This window comes from Schistocerca americana, chromosome 1, assembly GCF_021461395.2.
Source record: "Schistocerca americana isolate TAMUIC-IGC-003095 chromosome 1, iqSchAmer2.1, whole genome shotgun sequence".
NCBI lineage: Eukaryota > Metazoa > Arthropoda > Insecta > Orthoptera > Acrididae > Schistocerca > Schistocerca americana.
Window position 1 is genome coordinate 930,362,420 of NC_060119.1, and position 27,961 is coordinate 930,390,380.

Genomic DNA, 27,961 nt, shown 5'->3' on the forward strand with positions numbered 1-27,961 from the left:
TGTGTATGTTTGTGTTTGTTTGTGTATCTATCGACCTGCCAGCGCTTTTGTTCGGTAAGTCACCTCATCTTTGTTTTTATATATAACAAGGAATTAGTAAAAAATTTGTAGAGGTACTAATATAGTCTTCTCTATTGTTTTTCATTGTTTTAACACTTCGTTCACACATTGTAAATGACTTCAAAAACCAGTGTAAAAGTAATAATACAACTGAAGTGTGTCCTCTGTCCTTAATGTGTGTGCTATCTAAAAAGACTCTTTTGTTATTTCAAAAAATCGCTTTCACTGACATCCCTGCTATTTACAGGTTGCTGCGAGAACTCTGGGAGATTTGGTACGGAAGCTTGGAGAGCGTGTACTTCCGGAAATAATACCAATTTTAGAAAAAGGCCTCGAGTCGGATCAACCAGACCAGCGACAAGGAGTGTGCATTGGTCTTTCTGAAATAATGGCCTCTACCAGTAGAGACATGGTTCTGACATTTGTGAATAGTCTTGTTCCTACTGTCCGTAAGGCTCTTTGTGATCCTCTACCTGAAGTAAGGCAGGCAGCTGCAAAAACATTTGACAGTCTTCATTCAACTGTTGGAGTTCGAGCATTGGATGACATTCTGCCTGCAATGTTGAATCAATTGGTGAGTTTCCTGTTGAGGCATATTCTTTTGAATTCTTGGTATTTTCATAGCTTTTCAGTATTTGATATCATTGTGTTTACCATTTAGCAATAACTCAGTCAGATGTGCGACTTATTGTAGCTGTTTTTGTGGTTGTGTTCATTGTTATTGAAAGATATTTACATTTGAGATACAGAGAAATGACTGGGTTTATTGTGGTCTCAGATTTAGAAGAAAAACAAAATATTCTAACCATCCAATTCTTTCAAGTCCATGAGGTATACAAAAGACATTTGAGAAGTTAATGTGGGGTGTCTTTCCTTTACAGTGGTTGTCATTTTTTATGTAAAAAAACTCTTGAACCAAATAAATTTGTTAAGTATCACCATAAATTTAAATGATGGAAACAGCTGACAACTCATTTTAAGTAGACACATTTCAATTCCAAGTAGGTCATAGACTGAGGAGTCTGTTGTATAATATGATGATTTAAAGTGTTATGGGTGAAGTATTGGATAGTAGAAAGCAACAACATTTAAGGCATGGTGAGTAAGGATGAAGAGAGAGAGAGGGGGTACAAATTAGCTCCTTCAATGTAACAAAAGTAGGTTTTGTTTGATATGTGAATTGGTAAATACTGTAAAATGTGTTATTGTCAGAACTGTAGCTACAAACACCTTAAACATTGCGTAGGTATAGATAGGTCCCTCAACTTTAAAATATTCACTGAGAGACTATGTATGTGAAATTGGAGATGTCCTGTTAAATGCCCAGCCAGATTTTTCATTATGTAGTTGATATGTGGTTTAATTATAAATCTGTTGTAGTTTGTTGATCAGTGTTTCTTTGTTACAGCTGACAAGCTTTGTAAATAAATGCCATGTGCAAAATTTTGTGCTGTATGTAAAGGTAGGTGTATCTGTTACCAATGAGAAATTTCATGGGTATACCTATTTTGTTTTGTGCTTATCAGTGTCATCCACCTTCCAGCAGATTAATCTACAGTGATTTTGACTGCTGTTTTTTTCTTTATTTTCTACAGAATAGCCCTGATCCAAAGATCGCTGAATCTACTTTAGATGGATTACGTCAGGTTATGGCAATTAAATCAAGAGTTGTGCTACCTTATCTGGTTCCCCAGCTGATAGCGCCACCTCGGGTGAATACCAAGGCTTTGTCGATATTGGCTTCTGTTGCTGGTGAAGCTCTTACAAAGTACCTGAACAAAATTCTTCCAGCACTGCTCTCTGCTCTTTCTGCTGCTCAGGGTACACCACAGGAAGCTCAGGTTAGTGCATTTGTAAAATAATGGTAAATATGATTTGTGTGTCAAAGTATGTAAACACTAATTATTTTTGTAAGAGTCAAAGATCTAGGATAACTTTATAAAAATTGTTATTAACAAATGGTGAAGAAGTGCTGCCATGACAGATTCCTGGCAAAGGCATTACTTAACATTGTTATAAACTGATTAAGAAAGGTCAGTTTAATAAATGAAGTGGATAGACTGCTGATGGTAGTCTAATCCTGTATGATTGTAAGAATGCTAAATGAACTGAAAAGAGAACTTATACACACAAAGCTCAGAAACATTGTTTTGGTGGGAGGAGGAAAGGGGAGGGGGCCATATCGATGCTTTTATGTTTTTATTTATTTATTTATTTATTTATTTTTTTTCCAACTGAAGATTCAGACTAAATGACAAGAAACTGATAACTTCCATAATTTTGCAGCTCAAGTTGCTTGTGAATCATTGCAGTTTTGCAAGCACTTCTCCAATGTAATTTCTCTTCTCTTATAACAACATGCTTACAAAAGAAAAGACTGGTTTACTTTTAAAGAAAAAATTCTTAAAATCTGTTTCCATTTGTGTATATGGTCAAAGGTTTCTAATATTTCATCATAAAGGACTATATATTTGGTATTGTTACTTGTCCCTTTGCATTGAAAGCAATTTTCTTCTATTCTCTTATCGACCTTTTGCTTTTAGTGAAACAGCTACCAATTAAATTCGACAGTGAAATTCCCGAGAAACCAAAATATGTATTTGTTACATATCACCTGTTAGCATTATTAAAATAACACAATCTTTAAAATATGGATCATACCTGCCTGTTTTACATTCAGTCAAATTATGTAATACCATGAAAAGGCAAATAGCTTACCATTCCTTTGTAATGGAAATTCACTTGTTCAGAATCTGAATTAGTGATTTTCAGAAACCAATACCTTATTACTTTCCCTTACCGTAATTATTCTACCTATAAAAGTGCAGACTTAATAGAAATATCTTACAGTGCTCATTAGTGTAGGGCTTCCAAAATAATGTAGCCACTTAGGTTTTATCTTGTGTCCAATTAACATAGGAAACCATCCTTCTAAAGACACTGATGAAACTGAGCAGTGGTTGAGGTGTTCAGTGTCCACTCGCAAAGAGCAGAGTTCAGATCCCCATCTAAGCATCCAATATTTAATTTTTTTGTGGTTCACACAAATACTCTCTCTCTCTCTCTCTCTGTCTCTCTCTCTCTCTCTCTCTCTCTCTCTCTCTGTCTCTCTGCTCATTGCTGGTATTCCTAGGCATCAAGTAACGTAATTAAGTTTATTTTTCTGTTTAGGCTTATGTATTTTTGAGACAATCTTTGTGCAAAGGACAAAATTTTCTTCCCATTTCAATCATTCACCTCTTCATTGTTAAACAGTTAATTCCTTAAAAGAATACTACTCAACAGAGCATGATTTCAACATAGTGCCTGTTGTTAAAATTAGTCACATTCTTTACATTCACATATGGTATCACAAATTGTTCCAGTTTGACATGATGGTAGCAGCATATTTTGGAGATGTGTCTTCCATTTTAGTTGTGGACAGTCTAAATGTGGTACATACTCAATTTTTACATTAATTCAACATACTTTTTAGGTTGTGCATTTTAGTTTGCTGCAGAGTTGTTATATCATCCTGTTCTAGTTTAGCCTGCCATACATGTCTGCTCTAGCATTTTACTCTCTTAACTAGTGACTTCCCTGCCTGTGCACAGGTGTCATTAAGTGTCTATGGTCAGACAACTTGTTTGGTGTAGTGCTCAGAAATTATGTATACAAACCTTTCTCATGAGTCAGTCTGCCTTTGAGTGAAAAGTGTATCAAAATTGCTACAGTAGCTCCTGAGAGTAGCCTTCACATACTAACAGAAAAACACTATGAAGGACATGTGTAGATAGAGGCACCCTAGATTATATTTGTTTTTCCCACACAACCTGAAAATCACATCACTGGATGTGAGGCGATAATGTTTCCCCCATTCTTGTAGCACTGATTGTTGTACCGTACATTTGTTCCCCTTTCAGCTGTCCATGTTTGTAGGGTCTTTGTGATTATCATAACCAGCTTTCTGTAATAATGTGCCATTAAGCCCTGAGGTACAGCAAAAGCTTTTATTTTGGACAGAGGTAGTTGAGAGTGCCATGCCTTACTCGATTTCCACAACTGTATGAAGGTACAGCGGAAGTGGAGGCTATGCATGGAAATCAGGATCAATCCTGAGAATAGCAAATTGGCAACAAATGACCACTTCTTATGACCTCGAGTTTTTTGCAACCATCACACCACCACCATTGAAGCATGAAATCAAATTCACGAAATTCAACGGGTTCTGTTAATGAGAGAACCATTTGGGGTAGACTGAAAGGAGATCATCTTCAATTCAGAAAACCTGCTACAGGTCCAGAACTGACCACAAAACATCACAAAACTCAACTACATTTCACAAGGGAAAATGCTGAGTTGCAGATAGGCGCAACAAAAAGATTCTCACAATTATAAGGCCTTTGTCAAGAAAACACACACACACACACACACACACACACACACACACACACACACACACACACAAAACTCTCACACACGACTGCAGTCTCAGGCCACCACTGAAACTGTGGGGGTAAGGAGGAGGCTGGGGTGGGGAGGGGAAAGGGTAGTATGATGGGGGTGGCAGACAGTGAAGTGCTGCAGTTTAGAGAAAGGGAGGAGAGGGGGGGGGGGGAGAAGTAGCGGAAAAGGAGAGAAATAAAGATTGGGTGTGGTGGTGAAATAGTGGCTGTGTAGTGCTGGAATGGAAACATGGGAACAGGGAAGGGGCTGGATGGTTGAGCACAGTGACTAACAAAGGTTGAGGCCAGGAGGGTAGTGACAGCACTGGAGTAGGTGGTGGTAGGAGGATGCATGGGACAGGTCTTGCAAATAGGTCTGTTAGAGGGGTAGAAGCCTAGAGGTAAGGGATTGGGAGCAGGGGTTGTGTAAGGATGGACAAGTACAGGGCTATTACAAATGATTGAAGCGATTTCATAAATTCACTGTAGCTCCATTCATTGACATATGGTCACGACACACTACAGATACGTAGAAAAACTCATAAAGTTTTGTTCGGCTGAAGCCACACTTCGGGTTTCTGCCGCCAGAGCGCTCGAGAGCGCAGTGAGACAAAATGGCGACAGGAGCCGAGAAAGCATATGTCGTGCTTGAAATGCACTCACATCAGTCAGTCATAACAGTGCAACGACACTTCAGGACGAAGTTCAACAAAGATCCACCAACTGCTAACTCCATTCGGCGATGGTATGCGGAGTTTAAAGCTTCTGGATGCCTCTGTATGGGGAAATCAACGGGTCGGCCTGCAGTGAGCGAAGAAACGGTTGAACGCATGCGTGCAAGTTTCACGCGTAGCCCGTGGACATGCTGGAAAATTGGCTCGTGCCACAACTGGAGACCGACAGCGCCGACTTCATCTTTCAACAGGATGGTGCTCCACCGCACTTCATTTCCATCATGATGTTCGGCATTTCTTAAACAGGAGATTGGAAAACCGATGGATCGGTCATGGTGGAGATCATGATCAGCAATTCATGTCATGGCCTCTATGCTCTCCCGACTTAACCCCATGCAATTTCTTTCTGTGGGGTTATGTGAAAGATTCAGTGTTTAAACCTCCTCTACCATGAAACGTGCCAGAACTGCGAGCTCGCATCAACGATGCTTTCGAACTCATTGATGGGGACATGCTGCGCCGAGTGTGGGAGGAACTTGATTATCGGCTTGATGTCTGCCGAATCACTAAAGGGGCACATATCGAACATTTGTGAATGCCTAAAAAAACTTTTTGAGTTTTTGTATGTGTGTGCAAAACATTGTGAAAATATCTCAAAGAATAAAGTTATTGTAGAGCTGTGAAATCGCTTCAATCATTTGTAATAACCCTGTATATTGTGTAGGTTCGGTGGATGGCAGAATACCATTGTAGGAGGGGTGGTTAGGATAGTAGGCAGGACAAGTCTCATTTCAGGGCACAATGAGAGGTAATCGAAACTCTGGCAGAGAATTTAATTCAGTTGCTCCAGTTCTGGGTGGCACTGAGTTACAAGGGGAATGCTCCTCTGTGACCGGATGGTGGGACTTTAGGAGTTGGTGGGAGACTGGAAAGATAAGGCATGGGAGGTTTGTTTTTGTACAAGGTTGGAATGCTCAGTGAGGTTTCAGTGAGATCCTCGTTATATTCCAAGAGGGACTGCTCATCACTGTAGATGTGACGACCGCTGGTGGCTAGACTCTACAGATGGGACTTCTTGGTATGGAATGGGTGACAGCTATCGAAGTGGAGGTATTGTTGGTGGTTAGTAGGTTTGATATAGACGGAGGTACTAATGTAGCCATCTTTGAGATTGAGGTCAACGTCTAGGAAGGTGGCTTGTTGGGTTGAGTACGACCAGGTGAAGCAAATGGGGGAGAATTTGTTGAGGTTCTGGAGGAATGTGGATAGGGTGTCTTCACCTTCAATCCAAATAGCAAAGGTGTCATCAATGTATCTGAACCACATGAGGGGTTTAGGATTCTGAGTTTTTAGGAAGGATTCCTCTAGATGACCCATGAATAGGTTGGGATAGGATGGTGCCATGCGTGTGCCTATAGCCGTACCCCGTGTTTGTTTGTAGGTAATGCCTTCAAAGGAGAAGTAATTGTGGGTGAGGATATAGTTGGTCATGGTGACTTGGAAGAAGGTTGTTGGTTTGGAATCCATAGGGCATTGAGAAAGGTAGAGTTCAATAGCAGTAATGCCATGGGCATTATCGTCTTATATAAAAGATAGCAACCATTTACAACAATGACTGCAACCATTTACAACAATGACTCTCCATTGTTCCTGTCCCTTTACCATACGGTGCCCTGCTTGTCACTATTGATGCCACCTCACTGTACACTAACATTCCTAATGTGGTCTGAGGCGTCTTGTCGTTGTTTACGCGGCTGCCCCTGTCGGAGTTCAGAGTCATCCCTCGGGCGTGTGTGTGTGTGTGTGTGTGTGTGTGTGTGTGTGTGTGTGTGTGTTGTCCTTAGCATAAGTTAGTTTAAGTTAGATTAAGTAGTGTGTAAGCCTAGGGACTGATGACCTCAGCAATTTGGTCCCATAGTCCTTACAACAAATTTCCATTTTTCGCAACCCTCCTGGCCTCAATCGTCATTAGTCACTGTCCTCAGCCATCCAGCCCCGTCCCTGTTCCAATTCCAGCACTACACAGGCGTCATTTCATCACCACACACAGTGTTTTTATTTCTCTCCTTTTCCACTACTTCCCCCCCTCCTGCCCTCCCCCTCCCTCCCCACCTCTTCCCTGCCCTCCGTCTAAACTGCAGCACTTCACTGTCCGCCATTCCCACCATACTCTCTCTCCCTCTCCTCATCCCAGCCTCCTCCTTATCCCCACCACTCGCCTCTCCCATCATGCACTGGTGCTGCTGCTCGCAGTGTGGTTTCAGTTACCTGAGACGGCAGTCGTGTGTGTGTGTGTGTGTGTGTGTGTGTGTGTGTGTGTGTGTGTTGACAAAAAAGGCCTTAATGGCCGAAAGCTATAATTATAATTATGAGAACCTTTCTGTTGTGCCTATGTGCGACTCAACATGTCTGCTATATGGTGAATAGCAACATTCCTTCTCTAATATTGTTATATTCCATCCTGGATTTTCCATTATTTGATTTTCACAAGGGAAAATTACAGCTGGAGAGTACAACAATGGGAGCTATTGTTGTTCACTGAGAGCCGTGATTTGGCTTGTGATTTGCTGACGGTAGAGAGAGAGTCGGGAGAAGGCCTGGAGGAAGGCATTCCCCTTGTACATTCTCAACCAGTATGCCCTTTCAGGATGGTTCTCTGGTTGTGTAGGCAGGAATCAGAATGGCTGCAAGGATGGTTTTTTCATTGTGGAACATGGGAGCCCTGCAGCACATGTGGAGAAAATCCTTTTGGAGCATGTTGTGCATTTGGTGGTTTTACACTAATGCATGATGATGTATTCCCACCTGTTACAAGTATTGTGCAAGATTTCTTGGATGAAATGGAGATGTGTGCTATGGCTTAGCCTGCTCAAATCCTTGATTTCAATTCTTTTGAACATGTATGGGACCAGCTGGGGCAAAGAGCCATCAGCACTGTTCTGATACCCTACAGAATCAACAGTAGGCACTCGTGAAATAACTGGGAGATGATTCCTTAAGAGGACATTTCAGCATTAATCAAGAGCATGCCTGAAAGGTTGGATGGCATGATGAGTGCAAGAAGAGGTAATACACACCTTTGAAGGTTCAAAGAAAGATCTGTGAAATGAATTGTGAAGCATAGAAAACCAAAACAAAAGTGCATTACCTTCAAGAGCTTCCTCAAAATTTCCTTGAAGTGTGAATCTATTCATGTTGCACACTCTGCTTAATTTGTGTATAATTGCCTTTTTTTCATTGTTAGACACTTAGATGGGGCCATATCATAACATCTAATCATAAAATATTAGATTAGTGTCATAAATGTGTCTAGATTTTAAAGTAAAGAATTAAAGTAAAATTTTTAAGGGATCCAAGTATTGCATTTTTCATGCCAGCTAGCTTATTTGAAACTCCTACATTTTTTATCATTTTAACTGCACTCATCTCAAGTTTTTTTCAATACACACACTGAAGTCTAAGATGTCAAGTGCTTAAAACAAATGCTGTAAGATTCACTTTTTCCTGTAAGAGTATATTGAAGTTATATGAAAAGGAAAGTTGCCACTCATCATATAGCGGAGAAGCTTAGTCGAAGATAGGCACAGCAAGAAGCCTGTCACAAATAAGAAGCTTTCGGCCAGTGAGGCCTTCGTTAAAAATAGATGACAACCAATGTGGGTTCAGTTGCCAGAGACTGCAGTCATGTGTCTGTAAGTTGCGCACGTGTGTGTGTGTGTGTGTGTGTGTGTGTGTGTGTGTGTGTGTGTGTGATCTAGTTTTGACAAATGCCTCACTGGCCAAAAACTTCTTATTTGTCAAAGTCTTGTTGTTGAGCTTATCTACAACTCAGCATTCCACTATATGCTAAGTGGTAACTTTCCGTTTCCTAATATTGTTGCATTCCATCCTGGATTTTCCATTATTTAGTATTTTAAAATAGTTATTTCCAAAGTTTTAACATGACTATAAACCTACTACCAATGAAATTATATTTCAGGAATTGGAATACTGTCAGGCCGTGGTCCTTTCAGTAACTGATGAAGTAGGTATCCGTACAATAATGGATCAGTTGATGGAATCAACTCGATCAGATAAAGTTGAAGTACGCCGTTCATCCGTGACACTACTGTGTGCGTTTTGTAGGCACACGCATGCTGATTATTCCCAGTATGTTCCACAGTTGCTACGTGGCCTTATTCATCTTTTCACTGATTCCAATAAAGAAGTTCTTCAGATGGCATGGGAAGCTCTGAATGCTGTTACAAAGGTAAGAAAGACTGGACTCATGAGTTTTAACGTGTAGTATTTTTTGATTTCGCATAGGTAATTGTTTTCCTTCCTCTGCTTCCCCCTACATTGTAACAGTTGAAATTATTACCCATCCACTGGGTTTTTACTTTTGCCTTATATTGAAAATATTGGAAAGCAGTACATTATTATTTTTGTAGATCTACACTACTGGCCATTGAAATTGCTACACCACGAAGATGATGTGCTACAGACACGAAATTTAACCGACAGGAAGAAGATGCTGTGATATGCAAATGATTAGCTTTTCAGATCATTCACGCAAGGTTGGTGCCGGTGGCGAGACCTACAACGTACTGAATGAGGAAAGTTTCCAACCGATTTCTCATACACAAACAGCAGTTGAGCGGCATGGCCTGGTGAAACGTTGTTGTGATGCCTCGTGTAAGGAGGAGAAATGCGTACCATCATGTTTCTGACTTGGATAAAGATCGGATTGTAGCCTATCGCGATTACGGTTTATCGTATCGTGACATTGCTGCTCGCGTTGGTCAAGATCCAACGACTGTTAGCAGAATATGGAATCGGTGGGTTCGGGAGGGTAATATGGAATGCCATGCTGGATCTCAGCGGCCCCGTATCACTAGCAGTCGAGATGACAGGCATCTTATCTGCATGACTGTAACGGATCGTGCAGCCACATCTCGATCCCTGAGTCAACAGATGGGGATGTTTGCAAGACAACAACCATCTGCGCGAACAGTTCGACGACATTTGCAGCAACATGGACTATCAGCTCAGAGACCATGGCTGCGGTTACCCTTGATGCTGCATCACAGACAGGAGCACCTGTGATGGTATACTCAATGACGAACCTGGGTGCATGAATGGCAAAATGTAATTTTTTTGGATGAATCTAGGTTCTGTTTACAGCATCATGATGGTCTCATCTGTGTTTGGCGAAATCGCTGTGAACGCACATTGGAAGCATGTATTCGTCATCACCATACTGGCGTATCACCCAGCGTGATGGTATGGGGTGCTATTGGTTACACGTCTCGGTCACCTCTTGTTCGCATTGACAGCACTTTGAACAGTGGACGTTACATTTCAGATGTATTACAACCTGTGGCTCTACCCTTCATTCGATCCCTGCGAAACCCTACATTTCAGTAGGATCATGCATGATCGCATGTTGTAGGTCCTGTATGGGCCTTTCTGGATACATAAAATGTTCGACTACTGCCCTGGCCAGCACATTCTCCAGATATCTCACCACTTGAAAACGTCTGGTCAATGGTGGCCGAGCAACTGGCTTGTCACAATACGCCAGTCACTACTCTTGATGAACTGCGGTATCGTGTTGAAGCTGCATGGGCGGCTGTACCTGCACACGCCATCCAAGCTCTGTTTCACTCAATGCCCAGGCGTACCAATGCCGTTATTATGGCCAGAGGTGGTTGTTCTGGGTACTGATTTCTCAGGATCTATGCACCCAGATTGCGTGAAAATGTAATCACATGTCAGTTCTAGTATAATATATTCATCCAATGAATACCTGTTCATCATCTGCATTTCTTCTTGGTGTAGCAATTTTAATGGCCAGTAGTGTATACGAAACTATGAAATGATTACATCTCATTACTTCAACTTAATTGAATAAAGATGTAATTTAGATGTTACTACCTCATGGGGGGTACATTGTTTTTCCAGATGGCTGACATATTTTCAGATCGCAGCTTGACTTGCTTCAAAAGAAATAATAAAAATAGATGAAGAGTTGTATTGGTAATAATTAGTACTTATTGCAATACTTTTGTGTAAATCGATAAATGCTGTTATGGATATACAAAAAATTAGGATTAATATTTTTATATTGTTCTAAAAAATGAAAGTTTGTTTCATAGACCTTGGATCCAACACAGCAAACAGCCCATGTGGGAGATATAAGGCAAGCTGTAAGATTTGCTGTAAGTGACTTAAAGGGTCAAGAACTGCTGCCTGGATTTTGTCTTCCAAAGGTTGGTACTACAACATAAACAGTTATTTGTATGAAAACAGAGAATAATTTGGTGAAAACTCACCATTAATTTTTATTGTTCTTATAGGGTATCACACCCATACTTCCGATTTTCCGTGAAGCAATTCTCAATGGTTTACCAGAAGTGAAGGAGCAAGCAGCACAAGGTCTCGGGGAAGTTATTCGCCTGACCAGTGCTGAAGCTTTGCAACCATCTGTTGTTCACATTACAGGTCCATTAATTAGAATACTTGGAGATCGTTTCAACTGGAATGTCAAAGCAGCTGTGCTAGAAACATTAGCATTGTTGCTTGCGAAGGTGAGTGAAGCTGCCTATGTAAAGATTTATTTGCAAAGCAGTGTACTGAAAGTGATTTTCTAACAGATCTACTTAATTTCATGTTAAACTGTAGGTTGGAGTGATGTTGAAGCAGTTTCTGCCACAGCTGCAAACAACTTTCCTGAAGGCTCTGAATGATTCTAATCGCCAAGTTAGGATAAAAGCCGCGAATGCCTTAAGTCATCTAATTGTTATCCATACTAGAGCAGATCCATTGTTTACAGAACTTCATGCTGGTGTTCGGTCATCAGATGATCCTGCAATAAGGTATGAATTTAGACTTATTTCCTTGAAGGTTTAGTTTTGTTGAATCCGAGACAGGACCAGATGATCCATGCGTTAAAACATTTTTGACCAGTTTTAATTCATCACATTCCTTGAAAGTGTTGCTCTATTTATTTTTGCGTAGATCTGCATTCTCTGTTTAATAAAGAGAAACAGGTGAATTTGTTTTCAATTTGTTCATAAGCTTTTACTTCCAGATTTGAAAATTTAAGATATAACTGCCCACATTGATTCTTAGTAGTTAATTCACATTTATTGTTGTAATTAGACAATGGAAAATCCAGGATGGAATGTAACAGTATTGTGAAATAGAAAGTTACTAATCACCATTTAGCGGTGTTGCAATTGTTTTGTCCACCTTGCCACTTCCACAAATATTGACCATGTCTCTTTAAAAATGTGTACATAAATGATTGAGAGTAATAGTATTCCTTATATAACACCAGACATGTTTCCATACTGCTCTCCATAATTAACACTGTGATAGGCAGAGAGCCACTACAAAATATGAAATACGCTAAATGTCTAGTGCATATTGTGAAGTGCTTGCAGTAGACGGAGGGGGGGATTAGATGAGTCTACTGTCAGATTCTTCATACTGTGTACTCTATTTCTCCTGCTACATAACCCTCTCTTCCTCCTTTACCTTGTTATATGCACATCACTCCAGTTTCAACTTTCACTGAATTACAGACTTGTACTAACATTAAAATAACTGTACTTAGTGATATACTATCATAATGTAACTTTTTAAATATGAAAATCTTTTATGATTATGCTGTTAGTATATTACCCATACTACATACTGTTGGAAGAGGATCTTCACAGAGTTGAGAGAAATATTTCTCCCACCTAATATTTTGTGAATTACACACACTCTAGAATCAAACTAAGTAGTGTTTCTTCTCATCATCATCATCATCATCATCATCATCATTTAAGACTGATTATGCCTTTCAGCATTCAGTCTGGAGCATAGTCCCCCTTATAAAATTCCTCCATGATCCCCTATTCTGTACTAACATTGATGCCTCTTCTGATGTTAAGCCTATTACTTCAAAATCATTCTTAACCGAATCCAGGTACCTTCTCCTTGGTCTGCCCCGTCTCCTCCTACCCTCTACTGCTGAACCCATAAGTCTCTTGGGTAACCTTGCTTCTCCCATGCATGTAACATGCCACCACCATCTAAGCCTGTTCGCCCTGACTGCTACATCTATAGTGTTCATTCCCAGTTTTTCCTTGATTTCCTCACCCGCAATCATCCTAGCTACTCTCATATCCGTAACCTCAACCTTATTGATAAGGTAACCTGAATCCCCCAGCTTTCGCTCCCATACAACAAAGTTGGTCGAAAGATTGAACGGTGCACAGATAACTTAGTCTTGGTACTGACTTCCTTCTTGCAGAAGTTTCTTGAAACTGTTACTTGAAGTGAAGAAGGTGAAGGAAGTTATAATCACTCAAAAAATATTCCTGGACTGACTAGAGGTTTCAACCCTGCATGTTCGAATCTGCTGTAGAACACTTGCCTATATAGCTGCTGAGCCATATGACTATATTATAAGCTACCCAACAACTGCAGAATATATTTGTTCACAGAATGAAGTAAATGTGAATAGGCACACTTTGTCTTTAATACAATCCAAGATCTCAAAATTCAGAGCAATTTCATTCCAATTTTCAGTTCTGTTTTTGATCCACTTACTGTTGACAAAACAATATTAGGTTTCTGACATTTGGCTGTTACTGTCAGTTGTTACTGCAGGCACTTAACTTACAACTTTAGTGTAGTTTGTCAGGGTGCACAACAAATTTTCCTTCCATATATTATTTGTATGTCTTCTTTTATCTTTGCTATTTCTGTTAACTATTGGGCCACTGACGGTAAAACAGAAGAGAGTGTGGATGTGGGTAACAGTTTCTTCTCATTTCCTAAAATTAAAACGTTTCCAACTCTTCATCCCTAGGCATTCTTGTAGGTGGGTAGCTATTTAAATTGCTTTTATTTGTCTGAAGTTCTTCAGATTCCGTGTAACCTTCAGGTTCTTCCTGATCCAGGTGCTAATACTCATTCCAGAAAGCACTGCTGAGTTCACAGGGCATTAGTTTAACAAAATTTATCCTCAAAAGGTCCCAAATTAAAAGTCTTGTGAATCTCAGAAGGTTCAACGTTAAATGCTTCTACCATTAACTCATAATTTTTGTCTTACAGAAAATCAGTCCAGACCTTTGTGCTTTGTTTTCCAGTCAACAGTAATACCAAACAGAGATAAGAAAGATTACTTTTAAGCATGTTTAGTTTGTTTGAGATTTCTAAACAATATTTGTTAAATGTAGTTGTTTAGATAACCATTGAGAAACTCAATAGTTGTAATACAGTGTGCATTTGGCTCTCAAAAACAACAGCTCATACTTAACCCAAACCCAACCCACATCCACACTCTCTTCTGTTTTACCGTCAGTGGCTTAATAGTTAACAGAAATAGCAAAGATAAAAGAAGACATACAAATAATTTTTTGGAAGGAAAATTTGTTGTGCACCCTGACAAACTACACTAAAGTTGTAAGTTAAGTGCCTGCAGTAACAACTGACAGTAACAGCCAAATGTCAGAAACCTAATATTGTTTTGTCAACAGTAAGTGGATCAAAAACAGAACTGAAAATTGGAATGAAATTGCTCTGAATTTTGACACCTTGGATTGTATTAAAGACAAAGTGTGCCTATTCACATTTACTTCATTCTGTGAACAAATATATTCTGCAGTTGTTGGGTAGCTTATAATAGAGTCATATGGCTCAGCAGTTATGAAGGCAAGTGTTCTACAGCAGATTCGAACATGCAGGGTTGAAACCTCTAGTCGGTCCAGGAATATTTTTTGATTGTTTATAACTTCCTTCACCTATGATAATAATTCATGAATGTGAAAAACTCCAAGTTGCACCACAGTTGAGAGTAGGTATGTTGATAAAGTATTGATATTATTATTATTATTATTATTATTATTATTAGCAGATTTCAGTAAACGTTTGAAATTTTTTTTTAATTATTGCAGAACATAATTTTATTTTCACTATGTGAAGAAGTCTTACTACATTTTGAGCTTTCCCATCATGTCCCAGTCTCTCTCTTTAACTGTGTGAAGCAAATATATGTGGAATACCAGTCGTGTTAAAAAAACAATTTTTAAGCAACTAGGGTGCTATTTCTTCATGTCAGCACTCTTTAAAAATAATTGCTGAAAATGATAAACAAAAATCTAAATGACGGAGATTGGTCTTTGTGGTGGGCGGAGACATGTCGAGGGGAAATGCTTACATAATTGACACTTTGCACTACCAACAGAAACTGAAGCGTTTATATTCACCAGGCAATTTTGACACCACAATTGCTAGGTCACTGGCATTGGGGGGTGGGGGGGGGGGGGGGGTGGGGGGGGGGGGTGGAGGAAGGAAGGTCAGCAAGAAGTGTACTGCACAAATCGGATATGTGACAAAAATGAACGACAGACCCATCGGACACCTGTTATTGTGTCCCCTTACACGCAGTTATCATTTTCTTTCCAATTCTTGCTCTAAGGGGGATAAGCAGGCTGCTAGCTTGTTGATGTACACTTATTTAAGTATACAGCTCTAAAACTGGTAGCGCATACTGTGCAGATGATATTTTTATAGGCTGGTATGCTGATATTTTTTCTAACTATATACTGATACTTTCTTTTGGTATATTGAGGGCCAATGATAATATCAATATATTGGATTCCCGATATTTATAAAAATATCAACAATCCTAATAGGGAGTCCATATTAAACTGTAGATAGTCCCCACCCCAAAAGTGGCTGGGCAAGTCAATTCTAGGGGCATACCATGTATAGCGAAGCACTGTAGCAAACTAACTATCCTTTCATCTGTCTGCAACCCTATCTTTCGTTTTGACATAGGCTTAGTTACCACAGGAGACATTTTTATTTTGGAATTTTTCTCCTCATAATTGTTAAAATATCAAGATTTTTGTGGAGTTTTGTAGATCATTAATAAGCAAAAATGTATGCTATCTCCTATAGATGATGATGATTTTTATCTTTAGGGCACTCTGCAGTTGAGTCATTAGTAGGTGACAAGTCTGATTAAAGGATTTACAATAAATTTTTTCTGTTATGGAAACTCCCTCACAGTATGAAGAACTTGTTCTTCATGCACACAGTTCTGTGCTTCTCTTGGTCTCCCGACATCTAAAACTCTCATCTCAAAGGCACCTGTCTCTCACAAATGTTGGTGGAGTCTTTTAAATGCTTTTACACAAGGCACTACCTCCATACCTTTCTGCCTAAAGTTGACATCCTGTTGCAGTATCCTCATACACTAGACGTATGTTATTTCACTCACTGGGTACCGTATTTACTCGAATCTAAGCCGCACTTTTTTTCCGGTTTTTGTAATCCAAAAAACCGCCTGCGGCTTAGAATCGGTGCAAAGTAAGCGAAGTTCTGAAAAATGTTGGTAGGTGCCGCCACAACTTCTGCCGTCGAATATATGTAGCGCTACACAGACATACTGTGCAGACACAAAGATAAATACTGGCGCCAAAACCCGCTGCGTCAGTAAATAAATTTAAAAAAAAAGATGGAAAACAAGCTTTTTCCTCGGCCCCGAGTTTCGACCACTGCGTCTTCATACATTATCCAACGAAGTAAATACAAATTCCGTATTGTTCATCTTCGAATGTAGCAGCATTTCAATGTACTATGAAAATCCGACTGCCAAGACTGTTTGGGGTTTTTGTCAATATGGCCAACTCTATATTCTGAATTTTTTCCTACCTGTGAGAAGAGATGGTTGCTAATAGGAACTTTTATGAATTGTGAATCACATGCAGTATTCTCTTCACCACAAGAATAATACGAATATAAACATTTTGCCATGTATTCTTTAGTGTTTGCTGCTAACTCATTTAAATCCTGTCTGCCTAATAAACTACGAAACTAGAGAGAGACAAAAACCAACCTGGAAGAATATACGTATCATGTCAGGTTTATATTCATATTATTCATATACCTAATAGTGATACAGTAAGAAATGAAGCACGGCAACTGACTAGATTTTTAAATCTCTGTGCAGAATGTAATGTACTAAAGAGGCATCTGCAAAGATTTTCAAACAGAGAAAAATTTTCGCTAAATTCTCGTTCAGAACATCTTCTATCATACGCAGTCTATTATTTGGTTCTTGTTGATCATTATGAAAGAAAGCAGCAGTGTAAGTAACAACAAATAGCAGTCTCTTGTCACTGTTTCGCTAATGAGAAGAAATCAGAATGCGACAAACAATGCATGACACAGTACAGTAATGCATTTTCAGCTTAGAGTGACGTAAACACCTATAACAAAGTGAACGGCACTTATCAGATCAAAGAAAAATAAGCAATCGATTCAAACCAGATGAAGCACATGAAAAAGGAAGGGTACCCGTATAAACACCGACGGAGCGCCTGACGCATAGCAATGGCTACTTGGTAAAGCTTAACTGCTAAGCTTACGACTCGAACCAAACTACTGTAGCTGTATCGTCATTCATTCGACCTAAATTGTGTCTCATATTAAAATGAACCAACTTTGTTTCGATTTGGAGGTGCAGCCTAAAACTTTTCTCTCCCCTTGAATTTCGAGTCTCAAATTTCAGGTGCGGCTTAGATGAGGGAAATTTTTTTTTTTCCTTGATTTCGAGTCTCATTTTTCAGGTGCGGCTTAGATTCGAGTGCAGCTCAGATTCGAGTAAATACGATACATTTTTTCAATGTGATAGTTGTTATTCTGAAAATAATACAAGTGAACGAAAGACAATTGGTCAAAAAATATTAATCTAGCTTACACAAAATGTAACTAAAGGTGAACAAACTAAAAGCAAAATCACAAAACATCTGTAAAGAAGAATGTAAGTAAAAATACACATCTGATACCTGTTACATAATTAGGGGTCACCACAGGGAATTCATTTCATAATGAGGTTTGCCACAAGTTACCCCAAATGAAATTCTCTGCTATTTCTCTGATTTCCAGACAAGTTTTAGCATTTTTCCCTGACAAATTTTGAGATCTCAAGGGCAAGTCAAGACATAAATTGACAAAAAAAATTAAGGACTTCTGTATTTCTAAGTGTGTGAGCAAAAGTCTTGAGTAACAATGTCAACACTTTTTGTGTTGAACTGTTTTTAGATGAAGAAAGCAAGCCAAATGGTATATATGTTTCTTTAAGACCACTGATGGTATTTTACTTCAATAAAAGGAAACATCAAAATTCAGAATTAATGCACAATGATCAACCCATAGACAGGGTGAATACATTTAACTACTTGGAGACGTGGTTGTGCAAAAATTGGTCATCGGACATGGAAATAAGATGCAGAATAGGGAAGGCTCGCAGTGCATTCATGAAATTGAACAAAGTGCTCACTAGCACTGACTGATCTTAACCTCAAGAGTTAGATTTATGAAGAGCTATGTATGGTCAGTGCTTTTGCATGGCGTGGAAAATTTGACGTCGAAAGTGAACACCTTGAACAAGTTGGAAGCATTTGAAATGTGGTTATATCGAAAATACTTAAAATCCAATGGGCAGCAAGGAAAACAAATGAAGATATCTTGACAATAGTAAAGAGAGCCTGCAAACTGCTAACCACAATCAAACGTAAGAAAACAGCTTACTTAGCCCATGTGATATGAAATGGAAGGTATCACCTTTTTAAACTGATAATCAAGGGGAACATTGAAGGCAGAAGAGGAATTGGCAGGAGAAAAATGTCATGCCTCCACAACATCACACAGTGGACAGAAACAGTGGTGACTTGATCCATGCTTGAAGAGATAGAGAAGACTGGGCAAATGTGATCGCAAACATCCATTAGTGGATATGCAGCAGCAGAAGAAAAAGAAAAAGAAGAAAACAAAACACATTCGATGACAAAAATACGCATTTCCTTGGAGTCGCAAGACAGATTTAGAATACTTTCTCAACAGGTGACCGCCAATAAAATGTTGGTTTTACTATGTTTGTTACTTTCTGTTATTACCCACTGTGTTATGTCTATTATTTTACAGATATTGTGATTTTTCTTTCAAGAAATACATGAGTACATTGCTTACAAACTGCCACAATTTTCTTCTTCGTATGATCCATACTTTTTAATGTATAAACTACTTTCAAAGTGTCAGAAATGTGCTAGAATAAATAAAATGACTATAAAATGCTGCATTGTACAATGTACTTCTGGCGAGACAGTCGCAATTCCTGAAATCCATCACCCGTGTCCTCTGGCCTGGGAAGGAGCATCACAGTCTTGGCTCCACAGATAAACCACACAAATCTGCAGCATTATGCCACACACTAACAGACCCAGCCTGCGGGCAGATTGGTGAAACTAGACCCGATGGGCAGGACCTGCACATTAGTGGGAAACGAGGAGCTTCAGATTGGCAGGCCCGATCCATTATGAGATACCCACAGAAATGGCCTGCGGTTTTGGCCTGTCATGCAAGTCAGTTTGCGTAACCAGCTATTCATGTGTCACAGACACCATGTTGATGAAATGAGACAGCGATTATAAATCCACACAACAGATAACTTGCACGAATACTCTGAGAATCAGTAGTAATGAGGATAGGCAGAAACTCATCATGAAGATGATTGCTGAACCACAGGCAGGTGCCCAGAAAAGACAATCGCACTCTCACAACTACAATTTTGGCCATAGCCTTTCTCAGAAAACGAGAGCACTCACACATTCACATAATCACTCAACACACATTTCTTGCACACATGACCACTGTCTCCAGCTGCTTCGTCAACAGTCTCTTAGAATCAAATCCAAACAAAGTACTCCTCATGCCTCCCTGGCTCTTGTCAGCAGCTGCTAGGCTAGTGGCAAGGAGTGGTTGCAGCACTGACTACAAGCTGGGGGGAGTAGTAGAAAGGGGAGAAGAAGTAAGAATGGGGGAGTATGGAAGCAGCACACATACTCAGCTCCACCGAGCCAGCAATATTGCATGACTTCTCAGTAAACAAACCATCTCATGAGACAAAAACAAGATTTTTTTCAGTTTTTTTCCCCCCTCCAAACTTCCCTGATATTTTCCTGACACGTATGAAATTATCTGATTTCCAGAACTTTTGGCAACTCTAATAGTGCTAATGAAGGATTTTCAGGCCCATTTTCACATGGATCTTTTGTAATGTTTCATTGTCAGGAACATACCCCTACATTTAAGGGCACTAATTTATAAACAGCCAGCATATGATTGATGCCTGTATCATACACTCCTGGAAATGGAAAAAAGAACACATTGACACCGGTGTGTCAGACCCACGAAACTTGCTCCGGACACTGCGAGAGGGCTGTACAAGCAATGATCACACGCACGGCACAGCGGACACACCAGGAACCGCGGTGTTGGCCGTCGAATGGCGCTAGCTGCGCAGCATTTGTGCACCGCCGCCGTCAGTGTCACCCAGTTTGCCGTGGCATACGAAGCTCCATCGCAGTCTTTAACACTGGTAGCATGCCGCGACAGCGTGGACGTGAACCGTATGTGCAGTTGACGGACTTTGAGCGAGGGCGTATCGTGGGCATGCGGGAGGCCGGGTGGACGTACCGCCGAATTGCTCAACACGTGGGGCGTAAGGTCTCCACAGTACATCGATGTTGTCGCCAGTGGTCGGCGGAAGGTGCACGTGCCCGTCGACCTGGGACCGGACCGCAGCGACGCACGGATGCACGCCAAGACCGTAGGATCCTACGCAGTGCCGTAGGGGACCGCACCGCCACTTCCCAGCAAATTAGGGACACTGTTGCTCCTGGGGTATCGGCGAGGACCATTCGCAACAGTCTCCATGAAGCTGGGCTACGGTCCCGCACACCGTTAGGCCGTCTTCCGCTCACGCCTCAACATCGTGCAGCCCGCCTCCAGTGGTGTCGCGAGAGGCGTGAATGGAGGGACGAATGGAGACGTGTCGTCTTCAGCGATGAGAGTCGCTTCTGCCTTGGTGCCAATGATGGTCGTATGCGTGTTTGGCGCCGTGCAGGTGAGCGCCACAATCAGGACTGCATACGACCGAGGCACACAGGGCCAACACCCGGCATCATGGTGTGGGGAGCGATCTCCTACACTGGCCGTACACCACTGGTGATCGTCGAGGGGACACTGAATAGTGCACGGTACATCCAAACCGTCATCGAACCCATCGTTCTACCATTCCTAGACCGGCAAGGGAACTTGCTATTCCAACAGGACAATGCACGTCCGCATGTATCCCGTGCCACCCAACGTGCTCTAGAAGGTGTAAGTCAACTACCCTGGCCAGCAAGATCTCCGGATCTGTCCCCCATTGAGCATGTTTGGGACTGGATGAAGCGTCGTCTCACGCGGTCTGCACGTCCAGCACGAACGCTGGTCCAACTGAGGCGCCAGGTGGAAATGGCATGGCAAGCCGTTCCACAGGACTACATCCAGCATCTCTACGATCGTCTCCATGGGAGAATAGCAGCCTGCATTGCTGCGAAAGGTGGATATACACTGTACTAGTGCCGACATTGTGCATGCTCTGTTGCTGTGTCTATGTGCCTGTGGCTCTGTCAGTGTGATCATGTGATGTATCTGACCCCAGGAATGTGTCAATAAAGTTTCCCCTTCCTGGGACAATGAATTCACAGTGTTCTTATTTCAATTTCCAGGAGTGTATTTACCATTCTTTGCTGGATATGTGACCCATATCATGTTCTTAAATCCTGTCTTCTTCTTTTTCTTTTATTCCTAACTGTTGCTGATACACAAAATTCCCTGGTCATCCCAGTGCCTTTAAAGGACGTGTGTGCCATCCTACACCCCCCCCCCACACCCTCCCCCACACCCCCCCCCCCCCACCCCCCTGCCCCAACCTGCTCCCCCTACCTCACCCACCTCAGATGTGGCCAGCAGAAGTTCTCCTGCCCCCTCGCCCCATGCACCTCCCACTGTTGTTTTTAGAACTTTATATCACTGTTGCAATTTACTGAAATATATGCTAAAAAGGCATCTCTGTTTCATTTCTCTTTCTGTTGAAAGACATTTTAAATATAGCTGTTTATGATACACATTGTTTCCTTTGCTTTTAGAGAAACAATGCTACAAGCTCTACGAGGTGTCATTACTCCAGCAGGAGATAAAATGACAGAACCTCTTCGGAAAGCTGTTTATGTGACCCTGACAGGCATGTTGGGACACTCTGAGGATGTGACACGAGCTGCTGTTGCTGGCTGTTTAGGAGCTCTTTGCCGCTGGTTGTCACCTGAACAGCTCCATGCTACCCTTACAGACCATTTGTTGTGTAAGTATCACATCTTTTCTATGGTTTATGCACATATCTGTGTGATTTTTTAATAAATATCTCAATTTTGGCACTATTGCAATTGCACTTGTAATGAATATAGCAATACAGAACTTCTTGCCTTTTCCTTCTTGAACAGTACTGACTTACCTAATTATTTGTTTTACAAAATAGAAATATATCACCCCTGCTTGTTGAATATGTTTTGTACTGGGTGATTTTCTGAAAAATGTTGGGTATATTAAAATTACAAACACTTTTCTTAAATCTTTTTTTGTAAATTGTGACACCAGAGCGCCAAGACATTATATTTGTTTATATCCGTGTGCTCTGGAGGACGACTCAAGTGTGCTATTTCACTCATACTTTCTCTGATATAACTCTCCATCTTACACCATACGTCTTGCCTTTTTCGTCACTAACCTGCATGTTCAATCCCAGAGAATGTTGTAAAACATTTGTATTTTGAATCGGTTCTGTTTCCATCTTGCTCCCTTGTTCACATATTAAATCTCTGTTGTGTTTTACTCCTGTCATGCATGTTTTCCCAGTTGCTACATCTTCTAATTTTCTTTAACACCTTCTTCTTCTCATTTTGTGATTAAGTTTTGGACAAAGAACATATTATTCACAAATCTTAATGTATGCCCATTACCAAGCATTTGAAAATTCGAGTGTTTCATCAATTCAAATGATTGGGCTGAAGTATCACAAATGAAACTGTATAAAATCATTTTCATAGTTTAAAATGGCTATGTGTAATAATAATGTTAGTGTTTTGATGACTTGATTTTTCCCAGTGCAATGATTTGTACTTTGGGGCTAGCTTCCACACAGAAATATCTTAAAACCATTTGAGTGGATTGAATTTTATTTATGTAAAAAATAGCTGTATGATATATGTGCACTCACTTTCTTCACTGTTTGCAGATGATGATGTTCCTATGGACTGGACACTTCGTCACGGAAGAAGTGCAGCCCTTTCTGTTGCTCTTAAGGAAGCAGCTCCTGTTGTTTATACTGATGACTATAAGGAAAAGATATGCAGGGTATTGTTGGGTTATCTAATGGCAGATAGAGTAAGTTTATGTAGTTTCTTTCTGTAGTTATGTTATCACTTTTTTTTTTTAATCGGTAACCATCGTTAAAGCCAGCAGAAATCGTAGCTGTTTCTGTCGTCTAAGCCCAGTTCAATGTCATGAGCAGCCAGGTTAGAGCTATTGTTGCTGCTGACAGTAGTAGCTCTGTGTATTAAATTTCACACCTGTTCCTTGCAAATTTAATCGTGCATTCTTCTTACCATACTGTATATGCACAGGAAGTAAAATTTCATAAAATGAGGGAAGGCAAGCACTCACCTGTTGCATATTGACACGTGGAGCATGCTAGCTTGAAAGCTAGTGTGAATGCTGTTTTGTGTTATGTGATTTTGTGCACCACGTATCAATCTACTATAGGTGAATGGTTCCTTTCCCTAATTTTACATGTTGCTTCATCAAGAAATTTGCAGTATTGTAAGTAAAATTTCATTGTTTGCTGTCCTTGGTGTTGCAGTTTTAAGGGTGAGCAGTGTGCTTAAAATTGTAGCTTCCAAGAGTTCCTAGTAGGGAACATTGATACCAGTGTAGTTAAGAAATTATTACCTGCTCACATCAGTCCTAAATATATCTTCATTTTACAGCAGAGCATTGTAAAATCAGCCATTTTTTCCAATAATATAATGTTACTGTTTCATTTCAGATTTCAGATCTAGTGAGTACAGAACTTATAAATAGTATTCTAGCAAAACAAGATAAAATGTTAAATGCAGGCATATATCAAATACATTTCTCCATTTGTCATACATTTACGTCAGTCAAATTATGAGATTTTTACACACCACCTCCAGCTTGAGAAAAGAAAAGTATATATACAAAAACAGTACCTTCTTCCATATGTAATTTGTGTATCAACCATCAACCAAGCATTATAAAAGACCAATCATGCACATAATTAGCAAATTTTTAAACATTGTAATGGAATTTATATCCTGTTACACCTGTGATAGTCATATTCTCTATCTCCCCCCCCCCCCCCCCCCCCCTTCCCTCCCTATAGTCATATTCTCCCCCACCCTCCCACCCTCCCTCTTTCTTTGTTAACTAGAACAGAAATAAATATTGAAAATCAAAATGTTGAAGTTTGATCATAGGTCAGTGTTTGGATTTTTGATAATACTGAATGTATGTGAATAATATTGAATTATCATGTCTAGCAAAGCACTTTGGGCTTCAAACCAATCTCCAAGTTGATGGCAGCTGTACTTTCCTTACCTGAATCAAGACACATTTCTCATTTATTCCCCTTAAATAAAACAGGTTCCCATTGCAATGAATGGTGTCCGTGGCTGTGGCTATCTCTTCCAGCATTTGATGGCAACAGGACAACAGCTTCCACAACAACTTCTTGTACCATTTGTAAGGGTAAGTACACTTGTAACTAACTGTTTCTGGAATTGGGTATTAGAGTGTATTTGTAATGCCATTAATAGTTATTTGAAGCATTTTCTATTTTGGTTTAGTAGTAGACTGTACTGAAACTTGGCTGCGTGTGTCTAGGGAAAATAATATAGATAAAAAAATCATGGTTTTCAGAGGAAATGAAGCGCGATTTTGAGGAACAGTTGGTTTATTGCAGCTATACAATCATTTAAATAGTCTTAAAATTTATCATTTATTTTGGCATCCCAGTTGCACATGTATTTTTCTTGATGTAACTAGCTTCAATCAAAGTGGATCATCTTTAGATTATTGTAGTTACATAAGCAACACATAATGTCCATGTAGAAATACAACTAAGAATTTCGACATTGTTCATATGTTTGCTTCCATATGAACAGGATGGGTTTTTTGAGCAACTATGAAAGATCTGAATATGATCAACTTTAATCAAAAGTGGTCATAAAAATAGTGTAACTGAGACAGCAAAATAAATGGCATATTTTAAATACTAAATTCCATGGTGAATGTTGGCAATAGTGTTTTACAGTATCCTTTGTACTAGCATTTTGTGTAGATGATGTGCAGAAAAAAGTCAATTACCACTTTGAGAAAGGAGAAGGAAGTGGAAATCTATAGAAAAGTGGCACACATTGCAAAGATGTCGGATGTGTATTTTGTGAGCTCTAGGGAGCAAGGGGATGAAGTGACAGTTCAGTGACCACAAGGCAGCTAGAAAGAGGGCAGAGCAAACTGAGCCATTCACGATCTTGTCCAACCTAGCAGTGTTTCATTTTGAAAGGAAAATATCAGTTGTAGCAAGGACTCTTCATTTATGGGAGAAAATATATTTACTCTGGTTCTACTCCCATGAAAAAACTAGAAGCAAATTGTCATAATCCAAACAAACATTTAAGCATTTCTTTTACATTTGCAGATGTGTAAATTAACTGCAAGTCACCCCACTAAGTGCACAGAAAGGATCTATTGGGGAAAAGAGCAACATGTGCTCAGAAACTTCACATTGAAATTAGAAGCTTTTATCAACAGTGTTGGCCACCGTAATAACATGTCGGAAGATCATCGAACTGAGAAGAAACAATCTTGTTCAAAATCTTCATGACATGTAGACATAGCAAATGCTAACATCATTACCAATAAAGAAGATCAACAGTTTTTGATCAAGCAGTGGCTGAAAGAATGTCAGGGATCATGCATGCAGTCAGTCATCAGTTACTTGAGAAAGAGCAAAAAGCAGAGGCAGCTGGGAAGAGGCTAGAGCAGAGCAGAAATGAAATTCAACAATTCAGTAACTCATTTATTTATCAATTTATAACACAAATACATTTAAAAATGGAAAAAAAGAAATCTGCTGATAATTTTACTCAAGTTTCAGTTGTTTAATTTGTTATCATTCAGATCTTTCTGATGATTTTTTCTCAGAGTAACTTGCCAAATTGGTGACGCCAATTTCAAGCAAGGTTGAACCAGAGTGACCTGAGTTTGGGGAACTTCCAGAAACATAGACTGATAACACTTTTGGAAAAAAAAAATTCCTTCACCACAAGTAAAAAAGAGCAAAGCACCACATAGGTGTTATACTCCTTTGCAAGCATTTACAGCACCACTCTCCAGAATTTGTTGCATTTGCATTCTTTGTTCTTTGTCTTCTGATGGTCATCACATTGAATCTTGAGGCAGAAACATCAGTTGAAAATAGCAAAAGGGTTGAAGTAGGAATTGATAAAGTGCCAGAAGTCATCAATAATGGGATCAAACAATTTGTTTATAATAAAACAACAATTTTTTGGTCTGATTTGTGTGGAGCGACAAGTTCATTAAGACAGATCCTTCACATGGACATGAAAATTAAGATCCCCTCTGCCCTCCTGGACCCCTTTCAAAATCCTGGTGCTAGCGGAATGTTGAGTTACTGGTGCTTGACTTGATGTCCAGCCCCCGTAACAACGGGCTGCAGAAGTTCTGGCTTGATAATTGTGAGTGGCAATGTCTTTTGGAGTCACCGTGATGCCCTCTCAATGTGTGTTGGTGTAGAATTGATGAAAGCGATGTTGAGCCAGTTCCTCCACTTCTGGATATGCTAGCTTTAACCAGTCTACAGAATGTGCATGAGAACCCAGTTGTCTTTGAGGCAGGTGTCTGAACTCTTTGTCAGGCTTATGAGCTCCCCTGGTGCCCTCAACTTCCTCACAGAACCATTTGAACTGGCGAACATTGTAGACCATCCTGGATTGCTGTGTGCAGTCCCAACAACACTAGCGGTAATGCCTCCATCCATGTAGATGAAGAATACATCAGTGCAGCCTTTGGTGTATAAGCAGCCTTTCCACCATCCCATTATTCTCAGGGTGATGGTGACAGCTGGTGGTGAATGAATGGTTACAACTGCATAACTGTAGGATATCCACAAAAAGCTGTGATTCGAACTATTGTCCGCAATCTGTGTAATTGAGTGAGGAATACCAAATGTCGAAAACAATGCACTCACTAATGCCTTCGTCACTGTGTCTCCTGATATGTCTGGTAGGAGAGTAGCTTTTGCCCATCTCATGAACTGATCTATGTCTGTCATCCAAAAACAATGGCCATCTGAATATGACAACAATCCCACAATGTACAAATGTATGTGGGAAAATCATACCATGCAGTTACACCACTGCATAATTGGTATAAAAGTATGCTGGCTATCTGTGCTGTGTTGGCACTTGAGGCATGAATGTGCTAAGTTTTGCAGTCCTGTGCTCCAGTTCAAATCAGTTTGCTTGCCAATTATTTTACTGTAGTACGTATGCCTGGATGTGCCAGATTATGAAGTGCTTGGAAGACCATCCATCTACATTCTGCAAAAATGTAAGGTTACTATACTCCTCATGATGTCGCACCAAATGCTTGTATCACCATGCGGGGCACCTTTATTATACACTGAAAAAGCTGCCACAAATGAGACACATGCTCTTCAGACAGCTGATAGTGAAAATATGAGAATATTTTCCGTGTAACAGCATAGAAATGACAGGCCCTGCAGTACCTTCTGTATAAAATGCTGCCACATCTGTGCAGCATTTCTCAACA

At 40.1% G+C, this 27,961-nt stretch overlaps 1 protein-coding gene across 1 annotated transcript in view; it reads left to right on the forward strand.

The window, feature by feature from the left end:
- The window catches only part of LOC124615378 (eIF-2-alpha kinase activator GCN1), a 283,362-nt gene that overhangs the window by 227,735 nt on the left and 27,666 nt on the right, over positions 1-27,961 (forward strand). Inside the window, exons 31-39 of the mRNA XM_047143206.1 lie at positions 308-634; positions 1,656-1,901; positions 9,138-9,407; positions 11,296-11,409; positions 11,497-11,727; positions 11,822-12,015; positions 22,180-22,391; positions 23,322-23,470; positions 24,749-24,853. Of these exons, the coding sequence (XP_046999162.1) occupies positions 308-634; positions 1,656-1,901; positions 9,138-9,407; positions 11,296-11,409; positions 11,497-11,727; positions 11,822-12,015; positions 22,180-22,391; positions 23,322-23,470; positions 24,749-24,853 (1,848 nt within the window). The remainder of the gene's footprint in view (positions 1-307; positions 635-1,655; positions 1,902-9,137; positions 9,408-11,295; positions 11,410-11,496; positions 11,728-11,821; positions 12,016-22,179; positions 22,392-23,321; positions 23,471-24,748; positions 24,854-27,961) is intronic.